General features: G+C 35.7%; 1 protein-coding gene across 10 annotated transcripts in view; it reads left to right on the top strand.

Moving 5' to 3' along the window:
- OPHN1 (oligophrenin 1) overlaps positions 1-14,175 on the top strand; it is a 726,794-nt gene that overhangs the window by 394,260 nt on the left and 318,359 nt on the right. Inside the window, exon 16 of one of the 10 annotated variants that reach the window (XM_086388465.1) lies at positions 3,107-3,677. The exons of the other annotated variants lie outside the window; for them this stretch is intronic. Coding sequence (XP_086244591.1) covers positions 3,107-3,144 — 38 coding nt within the window. The 3' untranslated portion in view covers positions 3,145-3,677. Of the gene's footprint in view, positions 1-3,106; positions 3,678-14,175 lie in introns of those variants that run through there. 10 annotated transcript variants of the gene reach the window in all.

The following is a 14,175-nucleotide window of genomic DNA, read 5'->3' as shown; positions in this document are numbered from 1 at the left end:
AAACCAGCTTGAACATCTGGAAGTTCACGGTTCATCTACTGCTGAAGCCAGGCTTGGAGAATTTTGAGCATTACTTTATTAGCTTGTGAGATGAGTGCAATTGTGCGGTAGTTTTAGCATTCTTTGGCATTGCCTTTCTTTGGGATTGGAATGAAGACTCACCTTTTCCAGTCCTGTGGCCACTGCTGAGTTTTCCAAATTTGCTGGCATATTGAGTGCAGCACTTTCACCGCATCATCTTTTAGGATTAGCAATAGCTCAACTGGAATTCCATCACCTCCACTAGCTTTGTTCATAGTGATGCTTCCTAAGGCCCACTTGACTTCACATTCCAGGAATTCTGGCTCTAGGTGAGTGATCACACTATTGTGATTATCTTGGTCGTGAAGATCTCTTTTGTACAGTTCTGTGTATTCTTGCCACCTCGAAATATTTTCTGCTTCTGTTAGGTCCATACCATTTCTGCCTTTATTGAATCCATCTTTGCATGAAATGTTCCCTTGGTATCTCTAATTTTCTTGAAGAGATCGCTAGTCTTTCCCCTTCTGTTGTTTTCCTCTATTTCTTTGCATTGATTGCTGAGGAAGGCTTTTTTATCTCTTGCTATTCTTTGGAACTCTGCATTCAGATGCTTATATCTTTCCTTTTCTCCTTTGCTTTTCACTTCTCTTCTTTTCACAGCTATTTATAAGGCCTCCTCAGACAGCCATTTTGCTTTTTTGCACTTCTTTTCCATGGGGATGGTCTTGATCCCCGTCTCCTGTACAATGTCATGAACCTCTGTCCATAGTTCATCAGTTACTCTATCTATCAGGTCTAGGTCCTTAAATCTATGTCTCACTTCCACTGTATAATGATAAGGGATTTGATTTAGGTCATACCTGACTACTAAAATTATGGGCTTTCTTCTACAAATGGTATAACTCTTTAATAAATTATTGTGGTGAGGTTTTTACAACTTTGTGAATTTTATCTAAAGGTCACTGAATTGCATAGCTAAATATTTATTTATGTGTGTGCATTAATGTACTTCTATATACTTTTTCTTTGGCCTTCTTCCATAGATAATTCTGATTCAGTAGACCTAAGATGGTAGTCTGCATTTTAAACAATTCAGTTTTAACCCAGATGACCAAAACTTATTTGGGAAATACTGTCTTAGGCAAGAATGTTCATTTCTTATTTTACTTTTTTTTTTTAAAAGAAATTTGGGATGAAGTAAGGTGGTGCATATCTTTATCCTTGATATATACTAATACCTTGACCTCCTTTGCTATATTTTGAACTAATTCAGATCTGGGTGATGTTGACACATTTTCTCTAAATGACAGGTCACTGCTACTTTAGGCAGACCATGACAGTTGTTTTGGGGTACTTAAATGGCTTTATCTTCTCAGTTGAAATTTTTCTTTGATTTTCTTTTCAAATCTAAAATTGATATTTTTTATAGTATATCCTCTGCAATAGGTTTCTATGTAATCGTAAAAGCACTTTCTCTACATTATCCTGTGTGCTTAGTTGCTCAGTCATGTCTGACTCTTCGCAAGCCCATAGACTGTAGCCCGCCAGGCCATGGAATTCTCTAGGGAAGAACACTGACGTGGGTAGCCTTTCTCACCTCCAGGTATACAGTCTTAAACTGTGGTCTCCTTCATTGTAGGTGGATTCTTTACCAGCTGAGCTACCAGGGAAGCCCAATCTTCCTATTTCGTTATATGCATCTCAGATGGTGGGTTGGGGTATCTACTGAGATATTTGCAAGATAGCCTACATAGGCCAGTGTATATCTACATGTGGTGGTAGGCTACCTGTTTCTGAATCATCTAGAATGTTTGTTAAACTTCCCAGAAACAAAGATTCAAAGTCTCCAAAGGTGGAGCCTAGAAATCTGCATAAATATTATACATACTAAAGTTTAAGAACCACTGACTTATGTAATGATCTTTGTCTTTGAGTTTTCTAATATACGACTTGAGAAGAGTTTTAAATTTCTTCCAATTTTTCTTGTATTATTTATTAAATTTGCTTTTTCTAGGAAGGGTAGACTTTTGCTTCCATGCTTGAAGCTCCTGAGTTTTATTTGTTTATTTGTTTTTACTTCATCTTGCTGTTTTAATAAAAACTGTACTTTTGCCATTTTTATGTCTAGTTATGCTTTTAGTCCTGCCCATTTCCCTGCTCTGATTTCTGGACTAATTAACTTTGTCACTATGTAATTAATCTTGCTCTGTGGACAAAAAGTCTATTTTGTGTGTGTGTGTACAGTATTATTGCTGCTAAATTTTTACTCATCTTTGGTTATTTTTTTAATAGGTGAAACAAAATAGTACAGGCTCTGGAATCAGACCCTGTAGCCTTAAATTCTGACCCTACCTATTGCTAGTCATGCTGTTAGTTGAGTTAACTAATAATTCTGAGCATCTATTCCTCCACAGGTAAAAGGAGAAAAATAATAATACTCACGTCATATATTTATATTGAGGAATACACCCATGCAAAGCATGTAGCACAATTCCCAGAATATAATAAGTAATCAGTACATGTTAGCTGATATTTTTAAAGTAGGAATTTTAAATACATATTTTGAACTCTGTAAATGCATCAGATTAATATTGCTTTAAAATAATCATCATTAATGAAGTGATTCTGTGAGTGAAGGGATCTACATATAGTGTATCATTTAATCATCAGAAATTCACTAATCCTATCAATTTTATAGACAAGGACACTGAGTTTCAGAATGATTACAAAATTTGACAAAGACTAATAGGTAGTAAATGGCAGTGTGGACATCAGGCACCTGGTTGCCTTAAAGAAAATCCTGTACTGTATTATTTTTTTTTTCTTCCGGTTCTTTTGAGATTAATCAACATACAGCATCTTATAAGTTTAAGGTGGATAGTGTAATCATTTGACTTAGATACATCATGAAGTGATTATCACAGTGTTTGTTGAACCTCTGTCATCTCATACAGATACAAAATTTAAGAAATAGAAAAAATATTTTACTTGTGATGAGAATTTTAAAGATTCACTCTTGAAAACTTTTATCTGTAATATACAGCAGTGTTAATTACCTTTATCATGTTGTACATTATATCCCTAGTACTTATTTATCCAGTATTGCCAGCCCCATTTGTTTAAGAGACTGCTGCTGCTACTGCTGCTAAGTCGCTTCAGTCGTGTCCAACTCTGTGCAACCCCAGAGATGGCAGCCCACCAGGCACCCCTGTCTTTGGGATTCTCCAGGCAAGAACACAATAGTGGATTGCCATTTCCTTCTCCAGTTTAAGAGACTACTCTTTGCCTATTGGGTATTCTTGACTCTTTTGTTGCAGATCAGTTGACCCTATATATGTGGGTTTATTTCTGAGCTCTCTGTCCTTTTCTGTTAATCTATATGTATAACTTTATGGCAATACCATACTGTTTTAATTACTGTAGATTTGTAATGTATTTTGAAATCAGGAAGTTTGATGCCTCCAGCTTTGTTTTTCTCAAGATTATTTTGGCTATTTGGTGTATTTTATAGTCTCATATGAATTTTATGGTTTTTTAAAATATTTGTTTAGATACTGCCACTGAGAGTTTGATGAGGATGACACTGAATCTGTAGATCACAGTGGGTAATATGAATGTTTTAAAAATATTAAGTCTTCAAATAAATGAAAACAAAATGCCTTTCCACGTATTTGTCGCTTTAATTTTTCATTAATATTTTGTAATTTTATGTATATAAGTCTTTTACTTCTTTTGTTAAGTTTATTCCTAGGTACTTTAAATATTTTATTTTTTTATGATATAGTAAAGAAGATTGTTTTCTTTAGTTTTTGAAGTATAGTAGCTATACAATCAGAGAAGGCAATGGCAACCCACTCCAGTACTCTTGACTGGAAAGTCCCATGGATGGAGGAGCCTGGTAGGCTGCAATCCATGGGGTCGTGAAGAGTCGGACATGATTGAGCAACTTCACCTTCACTTTTCACTTTCATGCATTGGAGAAGGAAATGGCAATCCACTCCAGTGTTCTTGCTTGGAGAATTCCAGGGATTGGGGAGCCTGGTGGGCTGCCGTCTATGGGGTCGCACAGAGTCAGACATGACTGAAGCAACTTAGCAGCAGCAGCAGTAGCAGCTATACAATATTATACAAGTTACAGGTGCACAATATAGTGACTCACAATTTTTAAAGGTTATACTACATTTATAGTTATAGCATATTGGCTATATTCCCCATGTTGTGTGATATATCCTTGTAGCTTATTTTATACATATTAGTTTGTACCTTTTACTCCCCAACCATTTTATTGTCCTTCCCACTTCCCTCTCCCCATTGATAACCACTAGTTTGTTCTCTGTATCTGTGTCTGCTTTTTGTTGTTGTTGTTGTTATATTCAGTAGTTTTTTTTTTTTTTTATTGATTCCACATATACATAGTATCATACAGTATTTGTCTTCTTTGTCTAACTTACTTCACTTAGCATGCATGCTCAGTTGCTCTGTCATGTCTGACTCTTTGTGACCCCATGGACTATAGGCTGCTGGGCTAATCTGTCCATTGAATTCTCCCAGCAAAAATACTGGCCTGGGTTGCTATATCCTCCTCCAGGGAATCTTCCCCATAAAGGGATCAAACCTGGTGTCTCCTGCGTCTCTCCTTCATTGACAGGAGGATTCTTTACCACTGTATCACCTGGGAAGCCCTCACTTAGCACAACATCCTCCAATTCCATCCATGTTACTGCAAATGGCAAAATTTTGTTCTTTATGGTTGAATAGCATTCCATTTTATATCACCATCAATATCTACATGCCACATCTTCTTTATCCAGGCATCTATTTGTGGACACTTAGGTTGCTTCCACATTCTGGAAATTGCAGATAATGCTGCTATGAACATTAGGGTTCATGTATCATTTCAAATTGCTATTTTTTATTTTTTAAAATTTATACCCAGAAGTTGAATTGCTGGGTCATATGGTAGTTCTATTTTTATGTTTTTGAGAAACCCCCATGCTGTTTTCCACAGAGGCTGCATACCAATTTACGTTTCTGCCAACAATGTATAAGGAGTGATTCCCTGTTCACCACATGCTTACCAATATTTGTTATTTGTGCTCTTTCTGATGATAGCCATTCTGACAGGTGTGAGATGATATCTCATTGTTGTTTTGATTTGCATTTCCCTGACAATCAGTGATGTTCAACATCTTTTGAAGTGTATGTTGGTCATCTGCATTTCCCATTTGGAAAAATATCTGTTTAATTCTTCTGTCTATTTTTAATTTCAATTGTGTGGGATTTTTCTGATGTTGAATTCTATGAGATGTTTATATAGGTTGAATATTAATCCTTCATCAGTAATATCATTTTCAAATATTTTCTCCCATTCTGAGGCTTGTATTTTGTTTATGATTTCCTTTCATGTGCAAAAGCTTTTCAGTTTAATTAGGTCCTAATTGTTTATTTTTGTTTTTATTTTCATTACTCTAGGAGGTGGGTCAATAAAGATCTTGCTGTAATTTATGTCAAGGAGTGTTCTGCTTATGTTTCCTTCTAAGAGTTTTATAATGTCCAGCCTTACATTTAGGTCTTTAATACATTTTGAGTTTATTTTTTGTGTATAGTGTTAGGGAATGTTCTAATTTCATTCTTTTACATGTAACTGTCCAATTTTCCCAGTGCCACTTATTGAAGAGTCTGTCTTTTCTCCATTTTACGTTCTTGCCTCCTTCATCTTCAGTACCATACTGTTTTGATTATTATAGCTTTGTAGTATAGTCATGCATTGGAGAAGGAAATGGCAACCCACTCCAGTGTTCTTGCCTGGAGAATCCCAGGGACAGGGGAGCCTGGTGGGCTGCCATCTTTGGGTCGCACAGAGTCGGACATGACTGAAGCGACTTAGCAGCAGCAGCAGCAGCAGCAGCAGCAGTGTAGTCTGAAGTCAGGAATCATGATTCCTCCAGCTCTGTTCTTTCTTAAGAATTGTTTGGCTATTCAAGGTCTTTTGTGTTTCCATACAAATTTAAATTATTTTTTCTATCTATGTAAAAGTGCCATTTGTTCTGATAGGAATTGCATTGAATCTGTAGATTTTCTTGTGCAGTATAGTCATTTTAACAATATTGATTCTTCCAATCCAAGAACATGGTATATCTTTCTGTTTGTGTTGCATTCAATTTCTTTCATCAGTGTCATATAGTTTTCCAAATATAGGTCTCTTACCTCCTTAGGTATGTTTATTTCTAAGTATTTTATTCTCTTTGATGTGATGGTAAATAAGATGGTTTCCTTAGTTTCTTTTTCTGATCTTTCATTGTTAATGTATAGGAATGCAACAGATTTCTATATATTAATTTTATATCCTATAACATTACTGAATGCATTGATGTGTCCTAGTAGTTTTCTGGTAGCATCTTTAGGATTTTCTCTGTACAGTATCCTGTCACTTGTTAACTGTGACAGTTAAAGGAGATTGTTTTCTTAAATTCCTTTACAGGTAGTTCCTTGTTAGTCTACAGAAATTCAGTTGATATGTTGATTTTCTATCCTGCAACTTCACTGAATTAGTTTTTAGTTCTAGAACTTGATTATCAGCACATAAGATATTGTCATCTGCAGAGACAATTCTCCTACGTCCTTTCTGTTTTGGATGCTATGGATTTTTTTCTTGCCTAATTGCTCACTTAAGACTTTTGGTACTATTTTGAATAGAAATGGTAAGAGTTGGAATCTTTATCTTTTTCCAGATCTTAGATAAAATGCTTTCAGGTTTTCTGCATTGAGGATGTTTCCTGTGGGACTTTCCTATATGGCCTTTATTATGTTGACTTAATTTCTTTCTATACCTAGTTTGTTGAGAGCTTTAATCATGGAATTGTCTTGAATTTTGTTCAGTGTTTTTTTATGCAGGTGTTGAAATGATCATATATTTATCTTTTGGGTTTTTTTTTAACATGGTGTATCTTATATATTAATTTGCATATTTTGAACTATCCTTGAATCATAAAGATAAATCTGACCTCCATCACAACTGAAAGGAACAAGCTGCATTCACGTAGAGAGAATCTCAGAAAAATTATGCTGGTGGAAAATTCTGAGCCTTCAGTTCAATGGCTTTATACCTGCCATGAACAATATGCCTGGAGGTTAATTTAATGTGTGTTGGCTACAACTTGGTATAGCTTCTCATAAATTGGTTTCCTCTATATTCATTCATTCATTCATTCTCATAAATTGGTTTCTTCTATATCCTGCCACTCAATGATGTAATAATATTTTGACAGTTTGCAAGGGATTTGGAAAGGTATGTGTATGTGGTGATTTTTTCTTGTGGCTTAATCAGTTATTTCAATTGTATGGATTTCAAGGCTGCAGCTGCAAGACCAAGGAATTACTTAGTGGAGTGATTAAGACTGGCAGGGTCTGATTCATCAAAACGTCAAATGTGGCTTTGTTAGTCTTCATAATAATATTCCTAAATTTGGGACTTTTCACAAAGTATCTGCAGGACCAAATTATGTTTTCCAAAGGTTATACACTCTTTCTCTTTAATAAGCCTCTTCTTCCATTAAAGTTCTATTCTATGACTGTTTTAATATCAAGACAAATATTTTGCAGACTGGATTATATTGATATTTTATTTTCATTTTAAAGGAAATTAAAACATTTCATGGGCCTCTAAAAATATCATGGGCCCTAGACATAAAACTTATTACTGTGTGTAGTGGATGTCAACCTTGGATATATGGACACATTCCTCATGATATATTATTGGCCTTTGTGATTTTTATTGTCATTGGCTTATGAATCCTTAACCATTACTGTGATTACTTCCTTGTAATATTAATAATTTTCTTTACAACTGAATGTGTGTGTGTGTGTTAGTCACTCAGTCATGTCTGACTCTTTGTGACCCTATGGACTTAGCCTGCCAAGGTCCTCTGTCTATGGAATTCTCAAGTCGAGAATACTGGAGTGGGTTACCATTCCCTTCTCCAGGGGATCTTCCTGACTCAGGGATCAAATCCAGGTCTCCTGCATTGCAGACAGATGCTTTACCATTTGAGCTACCAGGGAAGCCCCCTTAAAACTATAGTGAAACTATGATGAAATATTTTTTCATCAGTTTCATTATGGATTAAAAACTATTTTAGAGTCTCAGTTTTTTCCATTTCATTTTCATTTTCTATTTAATATCCTGCCATTTTTTGCAATATTACCATTTGAGCTCTCAGATGTTGGGAAGGTCTTCTCAGATCAAGCCTTTGGTTTAGCATATTATTTTTATTTAAATATATTTCAAAGGATCAAGTTGAGTGTCTGTTTGATGTCCAGTGGCAGCACTGGGAAGACACGACAACACAGGCTGAACAGAAAAATTCACACAAGTGAAGTTTTTTAAAATTGTGAAAAAATGAAAGAAATAAAAATCAGCATGTTATAAATTCACACAATGAAATACTACACAGTGATTACAGTGAACAAACTGTTACAAGAGTTGGCAAACTCTATAAAGAGCCAAACAGTAAATAGTTTAATTATTTATGGCTGTATGGTCTTTGTCTCAACTACTTTACTATGCTGCTGTAGTTAGAAAGCAGCTGTAAACAATATGCCAGCTAATGAGAGTGGCTATGTTCCAATAAAGCTTCATTTACAAAAATGGGTGGTAGACTGTTTTTGGCCCAATGATAATAATTTGCTGACCCTAAAACTAAAGCAGAATATATCAGCATGTATAAATATCAGACATATAATTTACTAGAAAGATTCATACATTGTATTGCCATTTGGAAAAGTTTAAATACCTGCAAAGTATATGTGTATGTATATGTGTATGTGAGTTTGTGCACACCTACACTTGTGTGTGAGCACATATGCATGGGGATGATGAACACTGTATTCATGATAGCTATTATTAGTAGAGTGAGTAAATTTAATTTCTTTATAAAAGCTGTCTGATGGAAATATGGCATCATCTTAAAATATGATTAGTATATGAGTGTTTGCTTTATTTTTTCTTTGTATCTTCATGTTTGAAATATTTTACAATAAAAACTACACTGGCAAAGCCAATCAAAACATATTTTCAGGCTGAATTTGACTCAGATGCCATCACTTTGCCACCTCTGCTGTTTATGCATCCAAGCATTCTAAAGAATACCAACATCATGGAAAATAATGAGTCTTTATGTTAACAGGTTGGAATCTATTCCATATGTATCTGGAGGTTTTAATGTGTTAACAGTCACTGACAGGTCCTCTGGATATTAACCAGGATGTAAGCTAATTTTCATCAATATAACCTTTCTCTTTCTTTGCAAAACTGTTACATAAGTTCTTGACAACATATATATATATCATAGTTACCTTTTTATGATTTTATTCTCTAGCTTTCCATTTCCTCTGTCATTTTGTGGATTCTTAGACTCATTTTGTTCCAGTTAGAACTAATTATTTCAAAATCCAATTAACCACCTCTCCTCATCATGGAAGCCTTTTCTCAGACTTGCCTCTAGACATCCCAGAACTATCCTAAAAAATTCAGAGAGCATTGTGCCTTTTTAACAATATGATGTTCCATAACCTTTGTTTTTCTTGGTCCAATATCAAGGCTGGGTAACTCCAGCAGCTCAATTTTGTTGGCCTTGAACCAGTTAAGAGTCATGAAGTGATCCATATATTGAGCTCTGTTAGGGCAGAGATTTTGCTTTATTTCCTGCTATCTTCTTATACATATGTGTGTATATATCAGATTATAATATGCTATGTGTTGATTCATTCAATTTCATGTGTTGAATATGTTTTATAAACCTAAACATGCAAATGCCAACTTGTGGTTTCTTAACTGAAATTTGTTTTTGTAACTATGCCAATTTTCTTTATACTTAATACTTATATCTGTGATGTTATCATTCCCATGGCATTTTAGTATATTACTCTCTATACTTGGCACCCTTTATGGTACAGTGCAACTAGTCAATGTCAGTTGAGTTGTTAAAGACTGAAAAGGAAATTTTTATCTCTTCTTAAACTAGTCCTGAAAATGTACTACCTATATGTATTGGGGATCTCAAAAACTACCCGCCGTTTGGTTATTTGCTAAAAGGAGTCAGAATTTAGCATATAGTCATACTCATAGCTATGATTTTTTTATAGTCAAATGATATAAAGGAAAATTAGCAAAGGGTAAAGGCACATGGGGTAATATCTATAGGAAACTTGGCACAAGTTTCCAAGAGTTCTCTTCCAGTGGAGCAACAGAGTGTGCACTTGATTCCTCCAGCATTGAATTATGACAATACATGTGAAGTATTGTCTACCACAGGAGCTCATTAGGTTTTTATTGGTAGCTGGTCATGAAGACAGCTTCATCCCAGCATGTACCAGAATTCTAGACTGCCAATGGAAAGCAGGTGTTCAGCATAAACCATGGTGTTTGTACAGCCGGTTTAGGTACAATGAGCCACTTTTAACAGTTCTGGAAATGATGGAAACACTTCCAAAATTCGAAGTTCCCAGACACCAGCCAAGGACATACCTTGGGAGGAGGCCTTTCTAAGGATAGCAGTCTCAGGCCTGTTATGTTAACTTCTTTCTGGACACAATATGAATATAATTCTATATGAATTTCCCTAAGTGATTAGCTTATATAGGAAACCTATTTTGTGCATATGCCAAACCTATTTTGGCATACTGCCTATCAGTGAAAGGGAGAAGATAGAAGCTCATAACACATAAAAATGTTTGTAAGGTAAGTGAATATTAAATATCATTGATTGGTTTATTAGATTATGAATCTATCCAGGTCCTTTCCCCCATGTTTTAAAATTTCAGAAGTGGTGATTATCTGTCAGCCTCTAGTAACAGAAGATATAGGTATACCTTCATTTGGACTACACCGATTATCCCATTTGGATGCTGTCAGTATGATCCCAGAAATTGTATGTCTGCTGACCTTTTGAGTATTCACTGTCTCCTCACTTAGCCTCACTATCTCAACTGCAGATAGGCCCTGGTCATTACCAAGCTCCCGTTTCCCAAAGATGAAATCAAATTTCATTTTGTTGTCACTTAAGGTCTTTTCCTTTTTCTCCCCCTTGATAGTTTCAAATCTGTGCCTTTACCACTAAGCATAACTTCAAACTTCCTCTAATGAGCTTCTCTCTTTAACTAATGTGAAGATTCATTTTCCTACATTTTATCTCAGAATGCAGCTTGTTTATTTTATATTTAGTACACTGTTATACATATAGCATGTTTATTAGAAAGTTTCCACTGAAACCCAGCACTGAGCAGTCTTATTATGTGCCACACATAGGGTGTGATTCCAAAAAGTATTAGCATATCTTGATTTTTGTAGGTACTTTGGAGGCTTCTAGAATCTTCACTGATAGCCCAGTATTCCTTAGGAAAAGAGGAGATTTTCACGTTTGAATCCAAGATAAAGAAACTTATGGAGAAGGCTTGTTCTATATGACACTTAGTATAGAAGATAACAGGCCACAAACCATATCAGTTGACTAATATGGGGAAACTAAGCAATTGAAATCAGACAAGACGGAATGATCCTTGCAGGACAATATGTACAAAGAACAGTGGCTAACTTTTCATCTAAGTTTTTGAATTTGAATGTATGATTTCCACTTGACATTTTAATTTTTATAGAGTGAATCTGATAGTAGATTTTCATTAAAGAAAAGGAAGCATAGCCACAATTCAAGTGCTGGCCATACTCCATCCTAATAAAACTTTCAGACATATATTACATCTCGAATATTCCCAATATTGTTATGAATAATTCCTAGTCACTTTTCTTAACTTTCCAGAGGTAAAGTCAAACGTAAAAGAGACCAGAGCAATGTATAAAGTAAAACTTTGATGAGTCCTATTTCTTGGCGGCTCAGACAGTAAAGAATCCGCTTGCAAGGCAGGAGACCTGGGTTCTGTCCCTGGATTGAAAGATACCCTGAAGAAGGGAAAGGCTACTGACTCCAGTATTCTGTCCTGGAGAATTCTATGGATAGAGGAGCCTGGCAGGCTAGAGTCCATGGGATCACAAAGAGTCAGACACAACTGAGTGACTTAAACTCAGACTTTTACCTAATTTCACTACTTCCTAATTGTTCTCCTTTTTTATATTCTTCAACACAGATTAGCAAGTAGAGTATGGATAATTTATCTCAAGATTTTATTCCATAAATCTCTAAAATAATGATGCCATTTACCAATAAATATTCATCCTCCCCCAAATTAAAGCCAATCGGGAAAATGTTTCATTCCTTTTAACTATTAATTGCATACTTGTCCCTATCTCATTTTATTATAATGCTTTATTTTCATGTATGACTCTTACACTACACTATATGTTCTTTAAGACTTTGAATAATCCTTTCTCATTTTCATTTGTACAACACCTAAACATCTTTATTAAACTCAGCATGATTTTGCAGGAATTTCCAAGAGTATTCATGGCCTGGAAGATTGCTGTTTGTATCATAAGTCCTGTGTCAGCACCATCAAAACATGGACTGGGCACTCTTAGACTTCAGTCAGCTAAATAGATGCTTAACCAACATTTGAAAGACCACGGAGGAGAATTAGGGGAAGGGGACAATATCGGAACCCCAGGGCCTGTTTGCCAGGGGCTTAATCATGGGCATCATCCCCAGGACTGTCCAGACTCTGTCTGGCAACTGTCCAGGCAACTGTCTCATTTTTAACTCTTCTGTGCTTGCCTCTCTAATTCCTTTTTTCTGAGCGGCATCACATTTTCTGCTATTAAATTGTCACCAACTTCATTTTCTTTCCCGTTTTTGGCTTTTCTTTTCCTGGCCAGAATGTTCTTCTGGTTTCTTCTAGGGACTTTCTTGTCCTGAAATCTCAGACTTCTGACCCTTTTTGTGAAATACTATATTCCCGATGGGAATGAACTAGTCCAAACAACTATAAACCTCATATTTCATTGATTCTAGGAATTACACTGTTTTCACATTTTCAGTTCAGTTCAGTTCAGTTACTCAGTTGTGTCCGACTCTTTGCGACCCCATGAATTGCAGCACGCCAGGCCTCCCTGTCCATCACCAACTCCCAGAGTTCACTCAGACCCATGTCCACTGAGTCAGTGATGCCATCCAGCCATCTCATCCTCTGTCGTCCCCTTCTGCTGCCCCTCATCCCTCCAAGCATTACAGTCTTTTACAATGAGTCAACTCTTCACATGAGGTGGCCAAAGTACTGGAGCTTCAGCTTTAGCATCATTCCCTCCAAAGAAATCCCAGGGCTGATCTCCTTCAGAATGGACTGGTCGGATCTCCTTGCAGTCCAAGGGACTCTAAAGAGTCTTCTCCAACACCATAGTTCAAAAGCATCAATTCTTCACTGTTCAGCTTTCTTCACAGTCCAACTCTCACGTCCATACAAAAGGCTTGTACAAGGTGAGCTCAAATTATATGAAAAGGCACTGAATAGTATCACACTTTATAAATGCAATGTATTATGATTGCTTAGCACTATTTGGTATCATCTATGCCTCTTGTCAGTTTTCATTTAAATGTATTATAATAATTTAAAAAACAACTTTGATTGCTTGTGTGTGTGCATGTGTACACACATATGAATGCCCTTGGGTAACTTCAGAATGACATTTTAACTTCTGTTAAATTTGAATTCAGTCTTATAATTTTTCATATGTCACAGTATAATTGGCAGAGTTTTTTTCTTTCTTATTAGGATAAAAATGAAGGTGGAAATTACAATTAAAGCCATGTTAGATTTGAAGTAGCAGTGATTTTTAAAAAAATACACAAAGTTACACTGGTAACCTGCACACACAAATTTTGCTTGCATGTAATTTCTCTTTTCTTGCTTGACCACACCACATTGCTTCATACTGGCCTGTTAAATCAGAATGACAAACAGCCTTCACTCTGGTCTGAGTCTTCCCTGTTATATACGTCTATCTTGAGTCTGTCAGTTTAATGTTTGCTGAATATTTGCTATGAGCCAAGCATGGTGGTAAGGACAGGAAGATGAGCAAAATCAGAAATAGTTTTTGCTGTTTTGATTATAGACTCTTTTAAGATAGAGTTATTGATTAGAATTATAAATTGGTCTGATAACAGGCCAGATCATTTACCAGTTCCAGCAGTACATATATTGCTCAATCTT

The sequence above is a fragment of the Bos grunniens genome, chromosome X (genome assembly GCF_055505025.1).
Source record: "Bos grunniens cultivar Pamir isolate PY7600 chromosome X, Bosgru_T2T1.0, whole genome shotgun sequence".
In the NCBI taxonomy this organism is placed as follows: domain Eukaryota; kingdom Metazoa; phylum Chordata; class Mammalia; order Artiodactyla; family Bovidae; genus Bos; species Bos grunniens.
Note: the sequence above shows the minus strand (reverse complement) of the source record. Positions and strands in the feature narration are given on the sequence as shown.